Source organism: Podarcis bocagei (genome assembly GCF_964188305.1).
Source record: "Podarcis bocagei genome assembly, chromosome: 8".
Lineage (NCBI taxonomy): Eukaryota > Metazoa > Chordata > Lepidosauria > Squamata > Lacertidae > Podarcis > Podarcis bocagei.
The window spans coordinates 30,511,162-30,536,315 of NC_138133.1; the positions used below are offsets into that span (position 1 = coordinate 30,511,162).

Below are 25,154 nucleotides of genomic sequence, written 5' to 3' on the forward strand. Positions count from 1 at the left end.
CAGCAGAACTAGGAAACAGCTCTCACCTTTGTCCCTAGCCCGCTGGAGATCATCGACCAGTGCAACCAAGGCAGTTTCAGTCCCATGATGAGGCCTGAATCCTGACTGGAAGGGATCCAAATGGTCCACTTCTTCCAGGCGTGCCTGGAGTTGTTCAGCAACCACTCGCTCAATCACCTTGCCCAAGAATGGAAGATTTGAAACTGGGCGATAGTTGGCCATATTGGCAGCATCTAAAGATGGTTTTTTTAAGAAGCGGTTTGATAACCGCCTCTTTCAGCAGGTATGGGAAGGCTCCCTCACAGAGAGAAGCATTCACTACCCCGCGAAGCCTTCCCGGCTAGCTTTTATAAGCCAGGATGGGCAAGGATCAAGGAGACAGGTGGTTGGTTTTACTCGTCCAAGCAGCCTGTCCACATCCTTGGAGGTAACAGATTGGAATTGATCCCACGCAACTTGACTAGACAGGACTCTAGCACTCTCCCGCCCCGGCCCTGCTCCCACGGTGGAGTCTACCTCTTCCCAAATCTGAGCAACTTTATCTGCAAAAAACTTTGCAAAATCATTGCAGGAGATCATGTGGCCCGTACTGGGCCCCAATGGAGCAGGTGGTTCTGCTAAATTGCGAACTACCTGAAAAGTCTCCTGCTGCTGTTTTCTGCAGATGCAATACAGGCGGTGAAGAAAGTCTTCTTCGCCGTCGCTACCGCCACTTGGTAGGCTCGACATTGAGCTCTAACCTGTGTCCGGTCAGCTTCAGAATGAGTTATCCGCCACCGGCACTCTAGCCGTCGCAACGATTGTTTCATTGCCCTCAGATCTGTGGAAAACCACGGGGCTGTCCGGGCTCCATGTTTCTTTATTAATTGCTTTTCATTATCAATTATATGATTTAATATTTCCTCATTTTTCTTTTCACTGGTAGCAAAGATTAATTCAATAAGTCTGCCAGCTTCATTTTGAGATAGAGTTTAAATGTAGATTTTATGGCTACAACATTCAGCTTTCTGTTTGAAGATCCCCCGTCTGCCTTCTCCACTCCCTGCTCTGTGTAATACCTTTTGTGTGTATATTTCTCCTGATGATGAGTTCTGGAAAGCTCAAAACCTTTCTTGCGATTTTGTGACATTTTTGTTGTCCCAAAAATATTGTTCAGCTGTGTACTTTTTTCTTAAGTACCAGCACATTTTCCATTCCTGTTCAGGGAGTGGTCAGAGGCTTTTCTGGAAATGAGATGTCTCTTCTCCCCTTTTCTAGCTGGGGATGATGTAAGCAAGGATGATGTAAACAAGGAGACTGTCTGTGAAAGAGAGAATAGGCAGGCAACTGGAGAGCCAGACAGAGTCAGAGAGTAGAAAAAGCTAGCAGCAGCTGGGGGGTTGGCTGTCTCCTTGAAGAAATTACTCAGGGAGCAGTAGACTTTTGGGACATCTGTTGGTGTGTTGAAGCTACACCTGCGGTCAACCTTTACATTTGTAAATAAAATACAAATATTACAAATTGCTATAAGTTTCCTGTGACCTCCTTCCAAAGGAAATCAAACCGAGGTAAGTGCTTGCATCCCTGGAAACAGCTCACTGCTCAGTGAACCAAGGTGCACATAATAGTTGTATTTGTGTGGTGGAAGGGGTCTCTAAGGCATGGCATCGACAGGTCCATTTTTAAAGAATCATTCCCAAGGTGCAGATAGACAATGAGGTAAGTTTATGCTCCACTGTGGTAAGCAATTACCAGGATTTGATGTAGTCTTAGGTTTATGGCATCACAGATTCACAGCAACTTATCTACCCTTCTTCATAAGTCTTTTGACAGGAAGGAGAGATTCTGAGTCCTTATAAGGCCTGTGAGTAGCCTGAGTAAAACATGTCCCAGCTAAGCCTCAGTAGCTGTGCCTGTAGAAGATTTAGTCCGCTGACTTCATCCCCTGCCCTGTTCTTTTGTATTTTGCCTCATAGGTGTGTTGACTTTCCAGTCAAGAGTGTGATTTTGCTCTTGTAAGTACCTGTTTTGCATCTCTATTGTCGGGGACAGATGCCAAAGACTTATTGGGGTCTCAGACCAACTCCTCTTCTCTGGCTTGGACTAATATTCACAGCAGGGGTGAGTCCAGGAGGTCACTTATAAATCTGCTTGTTGAATTTATTCTCTCTTCGTAGATCCTCTATGTATATATAAAAAAAGAATCAGAGCTAATAAATTTTGAAGCGAAATGTTGGGTTTTTTTCACGTGGGATGTGTTTTGCAGTTCCATGCCTGTTGTTTATGTGCCCAGTGTCCCTTCCCACCAACCCCCACTAGGAAATGTGTATGTATGTGTTTAGGGGCAAACAGAATTTATTCTTAGAGATGTGCATGTGAGTGAGTGAGTGAGTGAGTGAAGGAAGGGGTGGAAGGACAAAGGTAGGACTGAGATGCTTACAGTCCTCCTCCAGTGTCACCCCAGAGCTTGTATATAACGGTTGTGGAGCCTTGGGCTTTTGGCTCTCCTGAGCCACGTCATGCTTTCTGACATGGGCCAGATGTGCAGCTAGGGTCCCTTCTTGAAAGTCTCAACAGAAGCTTGTGGAGCATGAGGGACTCTTCATCCCTGTTCACTGCCTTGGATCTTAGAAATGTACCCTATATGCTTTGTAATTAACTCACTAAGGTCTCTCAGTACTGCCCAAAGAAAGTAAGGATCCCATCCAGCCCCATAACCCCGACCTCTCCAGGGACTGTGGCTGGATCTAAAAATATTTTTAAAATGTTTCAGGAAAATGCGTTGTAAACTTCATAATGGGAATTCACGTTGGCGAAAGATGGGACTCCACAGTGCCATCTGATGTCACAGTGTTATAACACATATAAAACACTTTTTCTTTACTAACATAGCTGAGGCCTGTCTTTTGCACATTTATGCTGGTTGCTGTGGCAAAATGTTTTGCTGGATAATATTTGAGAAGGCAGATTGTCACTGCACTGAAGGGTGTCCTGTCCAGTAATATGGGGTGGAAAATTTCCCAAAACTGAAATAATAACAGTGCTTTATTTTTTCCATTTCATATGTTAATTAGTAAGTATATGTGAGTGGCAACAATTCTAGCAACAAAATAAATGTGCTAAATTAGAAAACTCTAAGGCAGTATATTTTATTCTGCAATGGAAGTGAAACACTTTCTGATGCACTGTAGAAGCCCAGCTTTCCACCGCACCACGCACCACTTCCGCTGCCACCATGTGCTGGCTCTTGCTGAACTCGGTGGGAAATGGGACCCTCCTCAAAGTGTTGCCACTTTCATGTCTTCTCTGCTGGGGGGTGGGGAGCCAGTCAGCAACCTGCACACAGGAATGCCTCCTTCTCAACAGCTGAAGCAGTGGGCGGATTCAGTGCCACATCTTGAACTTCCACCAGGTGGGTGCTTCTTCCCACGACATGGGTAGACCAGCTCTGTACATTCCCTTTCTCAGAGAACAAGAGTGGGGAAATATTTTGCTCTTGCATTATTAATTCCTAGCTGTTTGGGTGGCCTGCTTCACTAGGAAGTGAATGCAAATTCCTTGGGCAAAAAGGCTTGACGCCTGGAGGGCAGAAAGAAGTTGGATTGCTGCTTAATTCCTACCCTCACCACTCCCTGGTAGTGCTTTGGCTGGGGCTCTCGGGGTCCCCCAAAGGAGACAGGAGTTTCTTTACCCAGTTCCTTTGGGGCCAACATACTTACTGCAGAATTCCTGTCCCATTTTGAATCTTGATGCTCTTTCTCTCTTCCTGTCCCCACCCTCTCTTTACTTCCTACCGTCCCACGTCTCTCTGACCTGCTAAAGTCCAAATCAGGAGTTAAAATAAAAATGGCGGGGGGAATAACCCATCCTTAAAACTATTACTCACATGAGACAAAATTGTCATGGGGAAATGACCTTGCACAGACACACAAACAAACCCATACTACTTAATGACACTGGCTAGTGTGTGCATGTGTGCATGTTTACGCCAATCTCCCTCCAGACCAGATAGTTGCAGGTCTTGCTTCCCTTCTACCTCCTCACCCTTCTTGGAGCTGGGCCCCTCTGCCTCGTCCTGCTAGCTCTTGCTAGCTCCTTCTCAGAGGATGATATTCCTCATGAATTATAACTGCCTGTGGCCCATCCTTTATTACTTTTCAAAGTGTGTGTGGTGGATAATTCCTGGAACTCCTGAGAGCTGAATGTAAAGCAGAATTCATTTTGTAGCTGTCTCAGAATAGTTTACTCCATATGATACTCTTGCAGGCACATAAGCCCAGATCCCCTTAGAGCAGGCTGTGGGTAGGTGGCAGTCCTGGCTTCACCCCACTGTTCTGACAATCAGAGTCTTTGAAGAAGCTGTACCGGGGAGATTCCGTTATTTTTGCTGCCAGACTTGAAACTCAACCAGTATAATGCCTTTACAGTGGTACCTCGGGTTACAGATGCTTCAGGTTACAGACTCCACTAACCCAGAAATAGTACCTCAGGTTAAGAACTTTGCTTCAGGATGAGAACAGAAATTGTGTGGCAGCGGCGGCGGCAGCAGCAGGAGGCCCCATTAGCTAAAGTGGTACCTCAGGTTTCAGATTAAGAACAGACCTCCAGAACGAATTAAGTTCTTAACCCGAGGTACCACTGTATATACTGGTAAATCTGTTGAACAGGACTCAGCTACATTAGTAAAGAAACAACAATTTGAATGTGTTATAAATTTTTATATGTGATTTTCCATAACACAAGGCTTTTCTCTTTTGTTATAACAATTTAATTTCTGACTTATTTATAGCGTTCTCTGTTGGGATATGAGTGCTCACCAGCTCCATAACACCAGGCTTTTCTCTTTTGTTATAACAATTTAATTTCTGACTTATTTATAGCGTTCTCCCCCCCCCCCATGTGTAGATCCATCCACAGTCTCATTAAGCTCTGCATACAGCTCTAGTTCGTGCCTCCCCCCCCCCAGTGTAGGATGGGAGGCAAATAAATCAAATGATAAGGAACTGAAACACCTTCCCTTCAACGAAGAGCTAAAGCCTTTGTGACATGTTTCACTTAAGAAAAAGGGCAACTAAAGAGAAAGGGAGTGAGAGGGGGGTGGAAAAAGCAGAGAGGGAGAGGCAGCCATTTGAAATAAACATGCAATATTATTAGTTCATACTTATATCACATTTATATCGGGTCATAAACATGAGAGATTATCAGCATTACTAAGAGCCTGACCCGATTTCTTTTTTTGTCTTATTCTGACTCTCCAGATGATCTACTGGTTCCTGTCCTTTGACCACTTCAGAGAGAAGCACGTGCCTCCTTCCCCTGTGGGTGCCAAGTCACTCCCGGATCCCTTTATGGAGTCTCCAGAACTGCAGGCGCTGCTCCAGCTGCTCCATTGGCCAGCTCCAGCTGAGGATGCTGTAGCCTTTGCTTCCTCCACCAGTGCTGAGAAGAGCCACTACCGGCTCTTGCAGTCCCAGAGCAACTACACAGTGGGTAACATGCTCCTGGTGTCGCTGGAGGCCCGGGACCAGAGTGGGCAGCCCAAGCACTACGGCGGAGACTTCTTGAGGGCCAAATTGCATTCCCCAGAGCTGAAGGCGAGTGTGGCAGGGACAGTGGAGGACCACAAGAATGGCACCTACACACTGACTTTCCTGCTTCTGTGGGCAGGTGCGGTGCAGGTGTCTGTGCGTCTCATCCACTCCAGTGAGACTGTGGCCCTCCTTCGGCGCATCCGTGACTCCCATCCCTCCACAGTCACTTTCAGGGGCTACTTTGTGGACCCAGGCCAGGGGAGCAAAGAAGAAGTGACTGAATGCAACGTGCATCCAGTCTCAGGCCCAACCTGCCAGTACGTGGATCCTGGCACTGGGGAGCACTGGTTTTGTGCCAGGCCCCAGCATCACTCCTGCAATGACCTTGTGTACCACTCTACTGGGATCTACAAAAATGTGCTCTCCTCAGCAGAGAAAGTCTTCCTTAGTGGGTGAGTGCTTTGGAGATGGCTAGGAATGGGGAAGGTAAGCTTATGGCGTGGTGATAGCGATGCTATGCCAGGATTTCTTATGGGAACCATGGGAGTTTTTCTAGGCCCTTGGAAGTAGAGATGGTGTCAAGTCTACTTATGGTCTCTTGGGGTCTTGAGTGTTATGTTTGTTCCTGGAACCACTCTGCCCTCCTCCCTGTGTTACACACCCTACCTTTCCCATCTTCAAGGTTATTTCATACCATCAAAAATTATGTCCTTTCCCCAGAAGGGGCTGCCATTCATTGGAGCAGAAGAATGTAGTGTGTGTGTTTTTATTTCCTATACTTTCCTGTGTGTTTAATTCCTGTGCAGAACATAACTGGGTATGTGAAGATAAATACCTTTGTTCAGTTTATTCAGCTGTGCAATATGAGAGGTCTTTGAAACTTAAATTTGGAGGAGCCAGAAGTAAGGCACATTGTGGAGAAATGCCACTCCGTCTTTCACAGGGCATGGAGGGTTTATTGTAATGCCTGAGGTCTGGAGCAGGCATAGGCAAACTCTGGCCCTCCAGATGTCTGGGACTACAATTCCCATAATCCTTAGCTAACAGGACCAGTGGTCAGGGATGATGGGAATTGTAGTCCCAAACATCTGGAGGGCCGAAGTTTGCCTATGCCTGGTCTAGAGGGTTTAATGAAAGCAAAAATGTCAGCAATAGGAGCATGTGATCAGATAACAAAATGTTAGTAATGTTCATGGGCACATTTCAAAAAAATAATAATTGCAAAAATCACAATTGCAAATCACAAAAACAGCAAAAATAGTGCAGCACCAAAATCAAATCTTGACCCCAACAGAAACCCATAAACACTACCCCCTCCACATCTGTGGTAACATTATCCTCTGGACTTTGGACATACACTTTATCCATTAATATGAAAATCAAATTAAATTAAACACAGATTGAGAGATTGCCTTTAGAAGGTGAGCCAGTGTGACCAGTAACCAATAGAACCCAGCATAGTCTTTAACAACGTGATGAGCTTCAAAGAAGAAACTCACATTTCAGCAGTGATGCAGCTCAAGTTGCCCTGTTCTTCATTCCTCTCTGTTCACACAGAGCTGCGGCAGACCGGATTATTCCAGGGAGTGTGCCCATCATCCAAGTGCTACCTAGCCACCAGCTGACTGTTGGTGAGTGGAAATAGATGGTGGGAAGTCAGCTGGCTCTGTGTTTATATTCTAGAATGGCATTGTGACCATCCCTTGCCTGTGTTCCTGTAGCCACCTCCCCACCGCTCCCATGCCATCCAGGCCTTGCCCTCACCAACCCTTCAGGTTTCTACTACAAGGATGTGTGGGTTTCCTTGGGATGTTCTAGCCGGACCTTCCCTACTTCTGGCTTGGCACTCGGCTGCTTGCGAGGCAAGATAGTCCATATGATTGGAGACTCCACACTACGCCAGTGGTGGGAATTCCTGCTGGCCTTCATTCCATGTAAGTCACTGTCTGGATGTGGAAAGGGCATTGTTTTGGGAGCAGGTGTCCTGGTGTGGGGATAGATGTATAAGAAAGGTACGGTTGAGCTTCAGAACCAGAATGAAGGAAACAGAGGTTGGTGTAGCAAGTGGTAAGAATTGTGTTGGCTGGGGTGGTTGGCTTTGGCAGAGAACTAAGAAGGAATGGTTGGGCCAGGTGAACAGTGAGGGAAGCTACTCTCTCACTGTTACACATTTGTAAGGGTATGCAAATCATGGATCAGAGCACATGAGAACCTTTGATGGATGACTGGAGTGTGGAGCTGTCCATTTGGGACTCTAACTCCTGAGTCTCTCACACACTGTCTTTCTCTTTCTCTGTGTAGCAGTCAAGCGCATAGACCTTCACGTGACCTATCAGTCTGGCCCGCTGCTGGCTGTGGAGCCAGCACAGGGCTTTGTGCTGAGGTGGCGTGCCCATGGCATTCCACTGCGCACCACGAAGTCCAAGATGGCTGACATGCACTACTTGGCCAATGAGCTGGATGCACTTGGTGGGGGCCCGAACATGGTGGTAGTTTTCACGCTCTGGGCCCATTTCACCACCTTCCCAGTGGATGTATATGTGCGGCGGGTGCACGGCATTCGGCAGGCTGTGGCTCAGCTCCTGGCCCGCAGCCCCCAGACCACCGTTGTCATCAAGTCAGCCAACACAGGATACAAGTCTGTCTATGGCAGTGACTGGCTCTCCCTGCAGCTGGACAACATCCTTCGTGCCATGTTTGCAGACATGAGAGTGGCCATTGTTGATGCCTGGGCCATGACCTCCTGCCATTACCTGCCTGATAACATCCATCCTGGCAAGGTCGTTGTGCAGAATGAGGTCAACGCCTTCCTCTCCTATGTCTGTCCAGGGAAGGGACTCAGAATGGAGTAGTCTTTGTACAGCAGAAATAGTGGTAAGAATTGTGTTGGCTGGGGTGGTTGGCTTTGGCAGAGAACTAAGAAGGAATGGTTGGGCTAGGACAGTGATGGCCAAACTTGGCCCTCCAGCAGTTTTTGGACTACAACTCCCATCATCCCTAGCTAACAGGACAAGTGGTCAGGGATGGTGGAAATTGTAGTCCCAAAACAGCTGGAGGGCCAGGTTTGGCCATCACTGGACTAGGAGAACAGTGAGAGAAGCTCACTGAGAGAAGTGAGAGAAGGTTTTAACAACGTATTTGGATGGCATGCATATCTGTGGTATGATAAGGTTAAAGCACATAAAGCATTTAAGAATCACATTGTCAGGAAAGCATTGTTTAATGTTTGGATAAGATATAAGGATTTATTGGAAAACAAAACCCCAAGGTGGCTGTCACTGATGGAAGTCAAAGCACAGAAAAAGCTCAATATGGAGGCCAAATGGCCGAAATATTGGGAAATTTTGGAACAAGAGGGAGATAGACTGAAATTGCAGAGTTTTGAGAAACTAAAAAATAAAGTGCGAGATTGGCTTCATTATTATCAGATAATGGAGGCATATAATTCGGACAAGAAAATTGGTTTCTAGGTGGAAAAATCAAAATTAGAAACAGAACTTTTAGAACCCAAAACTAAGATTTTGTCAAGGATGTACAACCTGCTGTTGAAATGGAATACTCAGGATGAAACGGTGAAATGTTATGATTAAATGGGCACAAGATGTTGGACATAATATAATGATGGCTGACTGGGAACAGTTATGGACCACAGGTATGAAGTTTACGGCATGTAATGCCTTAAGAGAGAATATTATGAAAATGGTATACAGGTGGTACATGACCCCAGTCAAGCTTGCAAAAATCTATCACTTGCCCGATAACAAATGTTGGAAATGTAAAGAAACTGAAGGTACATTCTTTCACCTTTGGTGGACGTGCCCAAGGATTAAGGCTTTCTGGGAGATGATCTATAATGAATTGAAAAAAGTATTTAAATATACCTTTTTGAAGAAACCAGAGGCCTTTTTCCTGGGCATAGTCGGCCAATTCGTGCCAAAGGATAGAACTTTTTTTATGTATGCTACAACAGCAGCAAGAATACTCATTGCAAAGTATTGGAAGACACAAGATCTACCCACTCTGGAAGAATGGCAGATGAAGGTGATTGACTATATGGAACTGGCGGAAATGACTGGCAGAATCCGAGACCAGGGAGAAGAGTCGGTGGAAGAAGATTGGAAGAAATTTAAAAATGGGGAGGTGAGGGTTTTGGGAAAAATGTCTGTGAGAGTTAGTCTGAGGAACTGTTAAATTCTTGGCATGGGCGGGCTTCCGGTTTCCGCCGCGAACAGAAAGGGAGCGCGGAAAATCTTCGGAGAAGATTTCCGAGTAATACAGGGGCTTGGGGGCGTCGCAAAGGCACTGCACCCCCAAAAAATCTCAAGGGGGAGACCCTTGAGGGAGAGATACCCGGCCGTGTAGAAGCGGTTCGCTGTTTTTCGGGGGTTTTTTTTCTTGGAAGATCTCGAGGCGGCGAAATTGCAAGCACAAAGGGGAAGCAACAACCCTGTATTACGATGCCTCTGGCTCCCACTGAAGAGGGCGACGGACCTCCAAAACTGTAAGAACGGAACCCTTAGTGTGAGTAGACTTTGTTATCGAAAAAAAATTAAAAAATACACTAAGAGAACGTCGGATGTCAGAAGATTTAACTTAGGAATTCACCTCGGTAAAGGATTAAAATGGCGCAGACTACAAAGTCGCAAGGTGGTGGAAGGAAGTATCCTTTCGCATGACTGAGTGAATACAAAGTAAATATCTCCGTGGGGGGATTAAAAGAATTTGAAACACTCCACTGTAAGCAAATAAGGAGATATCGTCTACCCCTTTTAGGGGAGGCAGATAAGGAAAAAAAAAAGGGAGTCATTTAGAACGGAGCCTCTTAATACTGTTTAAAAGGACAGCTGGGAATACGCTACAAAGAAACTAAAGAGGCTTCTAAAAAAAGGAACCTTTCCTAACTTCCATAATTTTGGGACTTAATTGCTGCTTCTGGGATTTATTCAACGCATGCTTACTTGGAACATCGGAATATTAATTTGGAACATTAACTTGAAACATCACAGGACACTTTGAACTCTAGAACTTTCTGCAGTATTCCAGAAATTTTCTGCCTTGCTCACAAGCCTTGGGGTCTGTCCTTTTTCTCTCTTTTTTCCTTTTGCACTTTTCTTTTATTCATTGCTTTTTTTCTTTCTCTCTCTTCCTTCCCTTTTCATCCCCCTCCCTTTCTTTCTTTCGTATCAATTTGTCTGCCCCTCTCTGACTTTCCCTCCTCTTTCTCTGCCGTTTCTCACTATAATAACATAACTAACAACCTACCCCCCCTACCCTTAGCTCTGACGGGACCCCTTAAATCTGAGTAGGACTAGTATATACACCAAGGCACCCCCTTATATCTCAAGAGGAGCAATCAAATGACGATACTACCTGAAATAAATATTGATACTATTTGAAATAACTATTGAGAACCATTGAGAACTTTTCTAAATACTTACATCTTCTTTAGGTTTGCAAAGAAACTTAATAAAATATAGAACTAAGGGTAACAGAAAATGAAGAAAGTCTGATATATTTCCCGGGAAATGGATTAGGCCGACAAGTGGCCGGACAATATAGTGACTGAGATATCCTCCGGACGGTAAAAAGGATATATTGTCTTTGATTTTTGTTTTTTGTGCTGTTTCTCTTACCTTTTTGTGCTGAAACAATTATACTAATTTACTAACATAACTTAAATTTGTGATAACAAAAGACTATTGGGAGAGCCAAAGAGATTGGATAATTTTGAATAAGTCATAGAAAACCTCTCTCTTCTTTTGGGGGATGCAAAGTGTGGTAAGAATAGGATACAAGAATATATAAATAAAGAGGTTGAAGCTTAAGAGAGGGTGAAAGGAAGAAAGATTGTCCGCCCCCTAGGGGGAGAGAGTAATAAGCAAAGGTAACTACTGAGAATCAAATTACAAAATGTTGGGGAAGAACAGGAAAAAAGTAGGAGGGACACCAGGAGAGAGAAAGGCATCCCGGCAGGAGGAAATTAGAGATTTAGATATTTTATGGTTAAAGATCAAAGAGGAATTTAAGCAAAATGAATTACATATGAAAAGCAAATTAGGAGAAATACAGGAACAGATAGACAAGAAAATTGAAAGTGTGGTAGGAGAACTCTCTAAAAAGGTACAAGATCTGACAACCAAATCAAAAATAATTGAAGAAACTAATAAAAGAACGCAAAAAGATCTGAGAGACCAAAAGAAAGAAACAGAAAAATTAAAGGAAGAAGTAAAAGATTTAAACAAAATGCAAGATCAGTTATGGGACAATTTAGCTATGACAGAAATGTGTCAGAAACAACTCAATTTAAAATTCCGAGGAGTTGTGGAAGAGGTAAACGAGGACATAAGAGGGATAATGGTTAAAGAACTTGCAAGGTGGTTGGAAATAAAAGAAGAACAAGTTGCGTACACGATAGAAAATGCGTTCAGAATAAGAGGGAAACAGCAGCGAACTAAACCAAAAAAAATCCCGGGTGACTGTCTAGTAATATTCAACTCATTGGAAATGAGGAACACTATACTAAGAACAAGCTATAGAAGGAAGTTAATGATTGGAGGTTGTCCAATTACTGTCTTTAAAGAAATTCCAATTAGGATCCTGCGCAAAAGGGAAGGATACAGACAATTAACAAACGTCCTAAAGAGAAATTCAATACAGTATAAATGGGAATTCCCAGAAGGGATTTCCTTTTTTTACAAGAATAAAAAGTTCAAACTAACAGATACACAAGAAGCGGGAAAGTTTTTGAGAAGATACGAAAAAGATCTGGGTAAAGAAAGAGAAAGATTTGGAGGAGGAGAAAAAAGTGCAGGAGAGGGGAGGGGGAGAGGAGAGAAGGAGGTAGAGGGAGTGGAGGGGGGTGAGATAGAGGTGGAGGAAGAGGCGGAGGATGAGAGATCGGGAGGGGAGGAGGAGGGGGAAGAGGAAGAAACTATTGGAAACAGAGGCACCAGAATTTAAGTTGAAAAGTAGGATAAAGTGAAATTAGCTGAAATGACCCTTAATTTTTTGTCGTGGAATGTGAATGGTTTTAATGAAAAGTCCAAGAGAAACAAATTTGAGAAAATTATAAAGAAAAAAAACATTGACGTGATTTGCTGTCAAGAAACACATGTTGCCAAAAAACACAAACATATCTTAATAAATAAAAAGTTGGGAATAGAATTTATCAATTCAGATTCAAAGAAGAAAAGAGGGGTGGTAATTTATGTGAAAGAGAAATTGGAACCTAAACTAGTATGTAAGGATGAGGAAGGTAGAATTCTAGGAATACAAATCAACCACCAGGGAGAAAAACTTAATGTGGTAACGGTTTACGCGCCAAATACAAATAAAATGGAGTTTTTCAAAAAAAATGGAACAAGTGCTATTAGATCTAGAGAATTACAAATTGATCCTTCTTGGAGACCTAAATGGAGTGCCAACACCGGAACTAGATAGAAGCTCGAAAAGGAAGAATTTAAATCAAGGAAAACTTCCGAGATCGTTTAAGGACCTTGAGAAAAACTTAGATTTAATAGATATATGGAGATTTAAAAACCCCATAATTAAACAATTCACACATTTCTCAGAGTCGCATCAAAGCTGGAGCAGGTTGGATCAGATATGGATATCAAGAGAATTAACAATAAGAGTGTCAAATGTGAGATACTACCTAAAACACTATCTGATCACAATCCAATAATACTACATTTAAATCGGAAGACCCAGGGCATTTACAGATGGAGAATGAACGACTATTTATTTGAAAAAGAAGAAGTGACTGATAAGGCTAAAACTACTTTAAAAAACTATTTTGATTTAAATATTAACAAAGAAACTAACATTGAAGTAGTTTGGGATGCCAGTAAGGCAGTGTTAAGAGGTTTTTTGATACAACAAAATAGCCAAAGAAGAAAGGTGAGAGAACAAAAAAAGGAAGAGTTACTTATTAAATTGAGAGAATGTGAAAATAATTTGATAGAAAAACTGAGTGATGTAGGGAACAAGCAATTGTATAAGATGATACAAGCACAATACTCAACATTAATAAATCAAGAGGTAGAATGGGGAATTAAGTTAATGAAACAACAATTTTTTGAATCTGCAAATAAAACTGGAAAACTCCTGGCGTGGCAGTTGAGAAAAAGAAGAAAACAAAATCTCATTAATAAAATAAAAGTAGAAGAACAAATCTTGGAAGACCCCAATGAAATAAAAAAGAACTTCCTTAAATTCTATCAAAACTTATATAAAAGAGGAGAAGAAGATGAAATAGAAATCCGAAAATATTTAGAAGAAAATAGAATCAACAGTATATCGGAAGAGGAAAGAAATTTATTAAATAAACCCATAAAAACACAGGAAATTCAAGAGGCGATAAAGAGGATGAAACTGGGGAAAGCCCCAGGCCCAGGTGGATTGTCGGCCAAGTACTATAAAGTCCTAGAAGAACTCATTACACCAGTGTTATGTGAAGTAATGAATGAGATTTTAAGAGAAGGAAGAACACCAGCATCATGGAGAGAGGCATACATTACGTTGATCCCGAAACCTGACTCGGATAGGCTAAACATCAAGAATTACAGACCGATTTCATTATTAAATAATGACTACAAGATCTGTGCAGATATAATGGCAACCAGACTTAAAAAATGTCTAATTAACCTCATTCATACCGACCAGGCGGGTTTTTTACCCAATAGGCAAATAAAAGACAACATAAGACATACAATAAACATCATTGAGTACTTAGAATGCAGAAACGAAATTCAGGCAGTGTTACTGTTTATGGACGCCGAAAAGGCGTTCGATAACGTATCCTGGTGTTTCCTTATAAAATGTCTGGAATTGACAGGGATAGAGGGCACATTCCTGGAAGGAATAAAAGCAATTTACTCTCAACAAAGTGCTAAATTAATCATTAATAATAAGTTAACAGAATCTTTCGAAATCTCAAAAGGTACTAGGCAGGGATGCCCTCTGTCACCTCTTTTGTTTATCATGATGTTGGAGATAATTACAAATAAGATAAGAAAAACTCCAGAGATACGTGGAATAAAAATAGGAGTGAAAGAACACAAACTGAAAGCTTATGCTGATGATCTTATGTTGTCTGTGGAGGAGCCAGAAGAAAGTGTCAGCAGGGTGTTAGAGCTGTTAGAAGAATTTGGAAAATTATCCGGTTTCAAATTAAATAAAACTAAAACCAAAAATTTTGATTAAAAATGTAGAAGAGAAGGTAAAAAACCACCTCGAATTCCAGACTGGAATCAAAGTAACAAAAAAAGTAAAATACCTCGGAATCTGGTTAACGACAAAGAATATTAATTTGATGGAAGATAATTATACCACTGCATGGAAAGAAATAAGGAAGGATTTAGATACCTGGAACAGAATAAGGCTATCCTGGTTGGGGAGAATGGCAGCAATAAAAATGAGTCTATTACCGAAATTACTATTCTTATTTCAGAATATACCAATAATCAGGGGAACAGCAATATTCAAGGACTGGCAGAAAACACTTTCTAAATTTATCTGGCAAGGTAAAAGGCCAAGAATCAGATTTAAATTACTCACAGATCAAAGAGATAGAGGAGGATTCGCAGTCCCAGACCTAAAGTTGTATTATGAAGCCGCATGCCTTTGTTGGGTCAAGGATTGGATCATTTTAAAAAATAAAGACCTGTTGGATTTGGAAGGATTTAATTTAAGATTCGGTTGGCATGCTTACCTATGGCGTAACAAAGGAAAAATCCATAAAGGATTCTCTAACCATAACCATATCTTCAGAGGGCCACTGCTGGAGGTGTGGGAAAGAAATAAAAATTACTGGAGCAGAATACCCCTTGGTGGCTTTCACCAATCGATATCCTGATAATAAAAAAAATAAATATCGAAGGAGAAAGATGGACTTACGAAGATTTATTAATAAGAACAGTGAGTGGTTGGAGGATTAGGCCATATGAAGAAATAAAGAACAAATTGACAGGTTGGATTCAATTTCATCAAATCAACTCCATCTGGACTGAGGATAAAAAAAATGGGATAAGTGAGAAAAAATCTAGATTCCAGATTGAAATATTAGAAAGTAAAACAAAACTCCTATCAAAAATGTATAGCCTGTTGCTCGAACGGGACACCAAAGATGAAGAAGTAAAAGAGGTGATGGTGAGATGGGCAATGGACTTTGGGTATAATATAGAGTTTGTTAAATGGCAGGCATTATGGAATAAAGGCATGAGATTCTCGGCATGTACAACACTCAGGGAAAATATGTACAAAATGATGTACAGGTGGTATGTAACGCCTGTAAAATTGGGAAAAATATACAAAACTGGTGACAAATTATGTTGGAAATGCAAGAACAAGGAGGGCGAGTTCTATCATATGTGGTGGTTGTACGAGCCTATTAAAAGGTTTTGGGAATCTATTTATAACGAACTAAAAAAAATCCTTAAATATACCTTTATAAAAAGACCTGAAGCTTTTCTGCTGGGGATAATTGGAGGGGAAATAAAAAAGGAAGACCAAACACTCTTTCAGTATGCGACAGTGGCCGCCAGAACCCTAATAGCGCAGAATTGGAAGACAACAAGAATCCCAACCATAAATGAATGGCAATCTAAACTATTTGACCATTTAGAATTGGCAAAAATGACACAGAAAATAAGAAATCAAAAAAATACGAAGTTTAATAAAGATTGGAATAAATTCATGGCATACATGGAAACAGAGGTTAAAAAAACTTAAAAACCACAGTAGGCGTGATAGAACACTTGTGATGAAAAAATTTCTCTTAGGAAAAGAAACTGCAGATAAAAATTTTTTAGAATATATTCCGAAACCGAGATGAAGGGAAGTCAGTAAGTGTTGTGTGTTAGGTAGCTAATGTATGTGAATGTGTTGTGTATGTCCCTTTGTCTGTATGCTGTTAAATAAATCAAAACCAATAAAAAAAGGAAGAAGATTGGAAGAAATTTAAAGACTATTTACAGAAATACTGTAAAATTAAGGAATGTTAGAATGATGTTGGATAGAAACTAAGTGGTTTTTAAATGCAATACTATAAGGGAATATGAAAAATGGATTACTAATAGGTAAAGATTTAATGTTACACTATTTTATGATTAAAGATTAGGATAAACAAAGAGGGGAAGGATTTGCTGAACCAACAAACTGAATTGGAATACAAAAAAGGGAGGCGTGAGGAGGTCCGGGAAACAAGCTAATGAAAAATAAGTAATGGAAAGATTGAGTTGTTTTTAATTATTTTTATTTTGTATTTTTCTTTTTTCTATTTTTATTTTGTAATATTTTGAAAATCTTAATAAATATCTTATAAAAATAAACAAATAAAGTTTTTATAAAACCCAGGTGTGAAACTTTCTAGGCCCAGTACTTTTTTAAAATTTTAAATTCTTAGGGACCATTTCAACCGTAAAGAGGAATCCTCTACCATCATTTGAAACTAAAGGAATGTTTAGTATATTTAGACACTATATTAGTGTATTTTGGATGCATAGTGGTATATATGGAAGAGTAATAAGGAGCAAGTTCTTAACAAATTTTCTCAGGAGAAAAGATTTTGGTTCCATCTTTTTTCAAGGTACATTGAACTATAGATTTATTTTTATTTTTTTCAAAACTCTTCACTAACACTCTAGAGTTCTTACCACCAGTGCTCATCTCTTTCTACCCCTCTTGCAATGAACAGACAACACACTGTTAAGTAAGTTTAAAACAATTCACTTGCAAAATGTTCCAAAGGTCCCATTCATACATTTATCTAAGCAGCAGCAAGAAGAACACAGGCAGAATACTCTTGAATAGAAGATGCAGAAAGATCACTTCAAACGCATGCTATAAATTGCAGCTTGCTTTGACATATCCTCCTTGGTCAGTTACAGGGTGCACAAAAAGAGAGGGAACAGGAATAAAAAGCTTCACTTCCTTCCTCATCAGAGAAGAGGGGACGTGACCTACCTGAGTCTAGGAATCTAGCTCTATTGTCTTGACCCCTTCATGCACCAACTAGCACTCATGCATAGTTATGTTTGGCTGCAATTTCCCACAGCCTGAGCCCTGATAGAGAGGCTGGGAGGGCTGAAATTTGGTTCCTGAGGCTACTCCCTAACCATCCTCTAATCCAGCCCTCTTAACAAACCACAATTCTTGCCCCCGGGGGGTGGGGGCCGCAGCGCATTTTCTTGTTCACTTCAGGTAGCAAAGTCTCTTGAGCTGACCCCATCTCCCGTTCTTAGTGAATTTTTTGGCAGGAAGGAGATGTTCTAAGTCCTTACGAGCCCTTTGAGTAACCTTGCTGCAACAGATTCACTTCGTGGGCCCGCAGAGCCTCAATAGCTGTGCTTCTAGGAGGCATAATCCACTGACTTCCTCTGCTGTCCTCATCTTGTATATTTTGCCTCATAGGGGTGTTCACTTTCAAGGTGAGAATGCAATTTTGCTCATAAAATGTGTATTTTATTATCTTGGTCAACAGGGAAAGTCATATAGGAAGGAGAAAGAAAAGGCAGGTGGGGCGGATGGTGATGGCTCCTTGTGGTCTCAGACCAGCTCCACTTTTCCGTCTTGGACTAATATTCACAGCGGGGGTGAGTTCACGGGGTCATTTATAAATCTACCTCTGTGAGTAAAGTGTTCTCCAAAGATTCTCTTTTTAAAAAAAGAAAGAAAGAAATTGAACGAGAGTTTAGAATTTTAGATAATAAATTTTGAGTGGAAATGTTCTTTCAGGAGGGTTATTTTTGTGCAGCTCCATGCTTGTGACCGATCACAGTATTTTTCCTGTGCCCATTCTTCCCCTATGAAGTGTGTGTGTGTTTAGGAGAAATGGGATTTATTATTAGACATATGAGTGAAAGGCAGGTAGGTGAAGAGCAATGGTAGGGCTGAGATGTTTTCAGGGTGAGCCAATAGTTGGGCGCTACAGTTGTGGGGCCTGCCCCTCATTGTCCATTAGCCATTTCTTGCCTTCTGGTGTGGGTCATATGTGCAATTGGGGTCCCTTCTTGAAAGTCTCAACTTCCGGGATAGCGCGAACGGGTAATGGCGGATTTCCTCCGAGCTCCGGAGGGAATCGGCTCCGTCGAGGACGGGTCTTGCCGTGCCGGCGACACGGGGACCCTTAAAAACCGCAGGCGCGGAAGCCTGCGGACTTCGTGACTCGGTGGGCACCTTAAGCGCCCTCCCCGACCCGCGAAGAGCCTTTTTAAAGGCTGCGGAGTGGACTGGGGGGTGGCGTGGTGCTGAGAGTCCATCGCTACCTCGGCGGAGCGAAGCCGCGAGCCAGGACCGAAGAGCGCTATCTTTCTTCCTGAAATTGGACTGGAAAATGAAACCCGTGAGTAGAAGGAAATTTCGGCACTAAAAGACTTTATTTTTGAATTTAAGTACGATCGGGGGGACGTGTTAAAAAGGAAGTCCACACTCCCCCCCCCCCACTAAAAGATCTAAAGCAAAGAGAGATCACTAGGTCGGAAAAGACGCTGGTGTTTAAATAGATAACTTTCATAAATTGGACTAAGAAGTATTTGTGCTGGAGAGGAAGAGAGAGGAATTTCAGAGGTCTTTTTTTTGGGTCGACCCCCCCCCTAGACCCGGGAAGTGCCCTGTGTGTGAGCCCGAGAAAAAGAACAAGGAGTTTGACAGCTGTCAAAAGAGCTATCAAACGGGAGACTAAAGATTGGAACTGTGTTAACAATATCTTTTTGGATTAAAAGTGCTACATTAAAAGTGAACTGATTGGAAACAAGGTGACTGTGAACAACAAAGTAACGGACTGTTGGAAAGGAATTGATGGAAATCCCCCTGGAGGGAACTAAAGACATTGCAATGGCTGCAGAAGGAAAAGTATGGGCGGAGATAGAAAGAATGCTTTGCCTTGTGGGAATTCTACAAGAGCACAGTACTCTTATGAGTGAACAATTGATGACCTTCAATCTTGAACTAAACAACTCTGTCGATGACACAAAGGGGATGGAAAAAAACTCTGCAGCTGCAGAAGAAAAGATAACCTTGGAGCTGGGGGAGAAAGAAGAAGAGAGAGGAGAGGAAAAGCAAGTGGAAAAAACCAACCAAGAGCCTGCAACCTTTGGAAACAAGGGAAGTAAAGAAGATGACCAGTGGATTACAAATCTGCAGAAGGAGAGAAAGATAAAGGAAGAAGCCCCTGGAATAATTCGAATATTGGATTATAAAAAAACAGACATTTATGATTGGGACTTCTTCTTTAGGTTGGAGTTTGGGAGATTGATTGATCCTGGCCAGAAATTGCTCTTGGTTGACCTGGAAAGAGGGAAATATGAGGGGTGGATGGTAGAACCCCCTCGAGAAGAGAAGGTCAACAAAATGGACTGCCAACAAAACTGGTGGAGAGAGACCAACTGGGGCTTAAGGGCCTCGGATGTGAGAAATCCGGGCTAAAATGGTTTCTTTTCTTTAAGGACATTGGTTTGGGAAGGGACGGAAACCGGGGAAGGGGGGAGGGGAGAGTAGAGTAGTGAAAATCTGAAATTTAGAATGGGAATATATGATCTTTGGTTTAACATTTTAAGGAGGGAATTTGTGGGAGAGAATTTAGGCCGACTCTAGAGAAAGTACTTAATGTATAAAGTTGGATAAGCAAAATTGGGCCAAGAAAAAGTAATAAATTTTAAGAAAAGACAAGAATAACATTTAAGAGACGGGAGAAAATAATTTGCTGAGACAATTGAGGAAATTGGAAGGTGGAAAGGGGGGTGTGGGGAAGTCAAGGAAAGAAGGGAATGAAAGTAAATTTATGAAATTATACGTGTTTTATTGTGTCTTTCTATGTTTGTATGTCTATTAAAATGTGAAAACCCAATAAAAATTTTATAAAAAAAAAAAAAGAAAGTCTCAACAAGAGCCGGGAACATAGAAGCATAGAATTGTAGAGTTGGGAGAGACAACAAGGATAATCCAGCCCCAACCCCTGCAGTGCAGAAATCGTGCATCCAATCTGGGGCTCAGACACACAGCCCTGACCTTAAGAGACTCATGCTTTATCAACTGGGCTATCGCATGAGGGACTCTCCATTCCTGTTCACTGCTTTGGAACTTAGAAAAACACCCTGTAGATAACTTATCATCATCATCATCAAAATTTGTATACCGTCCCTCATCCATAGATCTCACGGCAGTTCACAAAACAAAATTGCAATATAAAAACTACAAACAAACTCATATAGGTTTTCCCAAAGAAAGCAGGAATCCCATCCAGCCTCACAACCACAACCTCTCCAGGGACTGTCTATTACACATTTATGCTGGTGGCTGTGACAAGTGTTTTGCTGGCAAATTGTCACCACACAGAAGGGTGCCCTGTCTTGAAATATGAAGTGGATCTTTTCCCAATACTAAAACTATTCTATTGCTTTGATATTTGGTCATCCCTGTCCCCATTTCATACTTTCATTAGTAACTATGAGTGGAGGCCTATGATATTACTATGATATTGTATTTAAGTAATACAGTATTAGGCACGCTTGGCAGATTCAGACTTTTTAGTTTTCTTTACTACATAGAACAGAAACGTGCTAAATTAGACGACTCCCCAAGGCATTAGATTTCCACCCCCACCCCTGCCTGTGAAAGTGAAACACTTTCTGATGCAAATTACCCAAATTGGCATACAGTAGGGGAACGTCCCAGTTCAAAAATTTCTGCAGGAAATTCCTGCACCACTGGTCCTGGCTTCAGATCTTGCCTGAGACAGGGGTGCCGTCTCGACCTCAGGATTGTGGGTGTGCATGTGACGTTGCACGTCCGGCAACAACTCTTCTTCCTCCTCCTATCTGCAGCTAGTGAGGTGCCCTTTTCCATGGGGAGGGGCTAGTGCCTCTGTGTCTGAGCCCCACCCCCTGGAAAAGGAGGCCTTGCTCACTGGCTGCAGAGGGCGGAGCTGAACTGCTTCTCTCTCGGAGACTGTGGCATTGTCACCTGCTGGCTTTTTTCACTGACTTTGTGGGCGCCCAGTCCTATGGTCTGAGGTGTGTGGGGTCCTTTCTTTGGGCAAGTGGCTGGACTGGGTGGTCTTCTGAAGTCCCTTCCCCTATAGAAATTGAACTTTCCCAGCAGCATTACTACCAGGCTCCTAACCTGCTGAAGAGTTGTAGACATTGCTAAAGCCCCCAATATTCTTTTGTGGTTATGCTTTAAATATATGGCGTAGACTGGGTGCCGGGCAGAATAAAATATTGGAATGGGGGCCAAGTAAGCCCCACCAAAAATAATCGATCACAAGATGTGTCACACACACTATTTGAATGGTAATGTCCATCAACATTGTGGGGTCCTGGCTCTCTCAAATATTTTATTGGGGGGCTGAAGGGACCTCGGCTCCGCGGAGTTGGCTCCCACAGGCGCAGATGTGGCCATAGTCCTTGTATTCCCCCCCAAGCCTCACCCGATTTCTTTTTTTGTCTTATTCTGACTCTCCAGATGATCTACTGGTTCCTGTCCTTTGACCACTTCAGAGACAAACTCGTGCCTCCTTCCCCTGTGGGTGCCAAGCCAGGCCCAACTCCTTTAACAGAGTCTCCAGAACTGCAGGCGCTGCTCCAGCTGCTCCATTGGCCAGCTCCAGCTGAGGATGCTGTAGCCTTTGCTTCCTCCACCAGTGCTGAGAAGAGCCACTACCGGCTCTTGCAGTCTCAGAGCAACTACACAGTGGGTAACATGCTCCTGGTGTCGCTGGAGGCCAGGAACCAGAGTGGGCAGCCCAAGCACTACGGCGGAGACTTCTTGAGGGCCAAATTGCATTCCCCAGAGCTGAAGGCAAGTGTGGCAGGGACAGTGGAGGACCACAAGAATGGCACCTACACACTGACTTTCCCACTTCTATGGGCAGGTGCGGTGCAGGTGTCTGTGCGTCTCATCCACTCCAGTGAGACTGTGGCCCTCCTTCGGCGCATCCGTGACTCCCACCCCTCCACAGTCACTTTCAGGGGCTACTTTGTGGACCCAGGCCAGGGGAGCAAAGAAGAAGCGACTGAATGCAACGTGCATCCAGTCTCAGGCCCAACCTGCCAGTACGTGGATCCTGGCACTGGGGAGCACTGGTTTTGTGCCAGGCCCCAGCATCACTCCTGCAATGACCTTGTGTACCACTCTGCTGGGATCTACAAAAATGTGCTCACCTCAGCAGAGAAAGTCTTCCTTAGTGGGTGAGTGCTTTGGAGATGGCTAGGAATGGGGAAGGTAAGCTTATGGCGTGGTGATAGCGATGCTATGCCAGGATTTCTTATGGGAACCATGGGATTTTTTCTAGGGCCTTCCTGGAAGTACATATTCTAGAAGTAGCTTTCTTTTTTTTTAATGATATTTATTAGAAGTTTAGGAATTACAGAAAAAAGAAGAAAAGAAAACAACAAAAAATTGACAAGACATACATTACAATAATAAAAGGAAAAGCATAAAAAACAATACAACAATACAGCAAAAAAATCAATAACATTAAAACACACATCCAATGTTCCATATCTTTATCTTTCATTTACTTGTTTCATCGACCTCCTCACACCTCCCTTTTTGTATTCTAATTTAATTAATTGTTTCAGCAAATTCTTTCCATCTTTCTCAATTTCTGTTATATAATTTATCTTAACGATCTAACCTATTAATTAACTCAGCAAATCGTTTCCATCTTTCACTATCTTCTGTCATTCAATTTACCTTAATTTTTTTTAACCTTATCTTACCATAAAAAAACCTTAAAACTTAAAACTTAATACTTATTTGTACATGACTCCTTATATCATTTCTACTAAAGCCAAATAGTTTCATTCCAACATTTTTCCTAATACTCGTCAATTTGACTTTTGTACAGCTTCGAAAAGCTTTTACAGAGCTACGACTAGATACAATAAGCTCTGCTTATAGAGATGGGAGACATAGAGGCATACCAAAAAACGAACGTGTTTGCATTAGGGGATGTTCTGAAGTAGAGGACCTTATGCATTATATCTTGCACTGTCCGTTATATAATGATGCAAGAAAAAGATTTTTGGTACCTATAATGACAGGGTCCCCTGGCCAGAACCCCCTTGATATGATGTTATATCTCCTTGCAGACACAGATAAGTATGTGACCTGGCGGGTAGCACTTTTTGCAACTGCTGCTAGGAAAATTAGAGCAAATTATATAGCCAAGGTAGCCATTAACTGTAAAGGAGATGAATTTATTTGATCCTATCTATCTACCTCAGGCTATGCTCTATCTTTGTCACCAAACTCTGAGTATAAATTGCACACTGTACTAATTGATATTGTTTTTAACATTAGTGACCACGTGATGATTTTAACTTATGAATTTTATCATTTAATGTTTTTATTTGTACATTGGGGTACTTTTATAGCTTTGTTTAGAGTATGTAATGTTTTAATAATATAAATGTTTTAAGTCTTTTTTTACCAATTCAGTATATTTTCTTTTAATTGTCAAATAATTCTGTGTACATTGCGGCGGCCTTTGGCTATGTGCAATAAAACTGACTGAGACTACTCGTCAATTTTACACTAATTCTCAAAATAAATTTTTAAAAAACTTTCTTCCAATCTTCATCCAACGTCTCTTCTTCCTGGTCTTGGGTTTTGCCAGTCCTTCTTGTCCATTCCATCTAGTCCATCAACCTGGTGATCTTATGTCCGAGGCTCTTAAGTCTTTTCCATGTCCCTTCTGCAGATCTTCTTCTTGTTTATACCTGCACTTTACTTTGTCTTTTGTTGATCTTTTTCTTAATTTATTTCCTTTCTCATTGGGAGGTAGGTCTCGGGAGGACTCCAATGCAAAAATATATCCATCTCCCCTCAGCCGATCAACCCATTCCCCACAGTTCCATTCCCCACAGTCAACACTGTAATCCAGAAAGTATTTAAAAGCATGTTTCAAAGTCCTTCCACAATTAAGAGCCCTCACAACTCCAGACCCCCCCCCTGGTCCACTCCAGATTCAAACTTCAGGAACAGCGGCGTATGCTCCTGCAAGGCCTCGAGTCTCTCCATTTGTGTTACTTGAGGTTCAACAGCAACCTCCTCCATTATCTTCTGCACTTGCACTTGCCCTGTCAAAACAGGTTCCTGGGTTGGTTCCTGAATGGTTTCTATATGGGTATTCGCCGTTTGTCCAAAGTTTTTAACTGCAACAGTCATCAAATCCATCTTCTCATGCATCTGCTCCAGCAAAGCGCTTGTCTTGCAAAAAGCAAGCACCAAAACTTCTTCTAAACACATTTTTATTCAAGGTCAGAGTCTGGTCTCACGATCCTAATCTTCACAGCTGTGAAATCCCCAGATCGACTCCAGCAACAATTTAACAAGCTCCCTCTAGAGGAGACAATTTCTATTTGTATCCATCTTTTGAAAGCAGGACCAACAAAAGAAAATTACTTTCATTTTTCAAATATTTTGTTTCTTTTGAATGCAAGAGGCAACATTGGAATCAATTTGTTTCTCTTTTTTAACTATCTGTCAAAAGACGTTCCATTCACAGTCAATGAACTTCCCCATAAATTTCTGTCTCTGACACCCCATTCCCAGGTTTAAGACGGTGGAAATTTATCTTTCTTTACTCTCTCTCCTGCAGGCTTGAACAGTCAAAAATCCCCCCCCTTTTCTCCTGCTTCC

The 25,154-nt window shown here is 42.1% G+C and overlaps 1 protein-coding gene across 8 annotated transcripts in view; it reads left to right on the top strand.

The window, feature by feature from the left end:
• Nucleotides 1–25,154, top strand: part of LOC308593773 (NXPE family member 3-like) — a 71,709-nt gene that overhangs the window by 37,666 nt on the left and 8,889 nt on the right. For 4 of the 8 annotated variants that reach the window (XM_081206440.1, XM_081206439.1, XM_081206442.1 and 1 more), the window contains 5 exons: nucleotides 1,956–2,100; nucleotides 5,238–5,962; nucleotides 7,068–7,141; nucleotides 7,232–7,444; nucleotides 7,812–8,606. In XM_081206440.1, coding sequence (XP_081062566.1) covers nucleotides 2,032–2,100; nucleotides 5,238–5,962; nucleotides 7,068–7,141; nucleotides 7,232–7,444; nucleotides 7,812–8,362 — 1,632 coding nt within the window. In that variant the 5' untranslated portion in view covers nucleotides 1,956–2,031 and the 3' untranslated portion in view covers nucleotides 8,363–8,606. Of the gene's footprint in view, nucleotides 1–337; nucleotides 1,548–1,955; nucleotides 2,101–5,237; nucleotides 5,963–7,067; nucleotides 7,142–7,231; nucleotides 7,445–7,811; nucleotides 8,607–25,154 lie in introns of those variants that run through there. The other 4 variants (XM_081206438.1, XM_081206437.1, XM_081206441.1 and 1 more) reach the window with 3 other exon arrangements.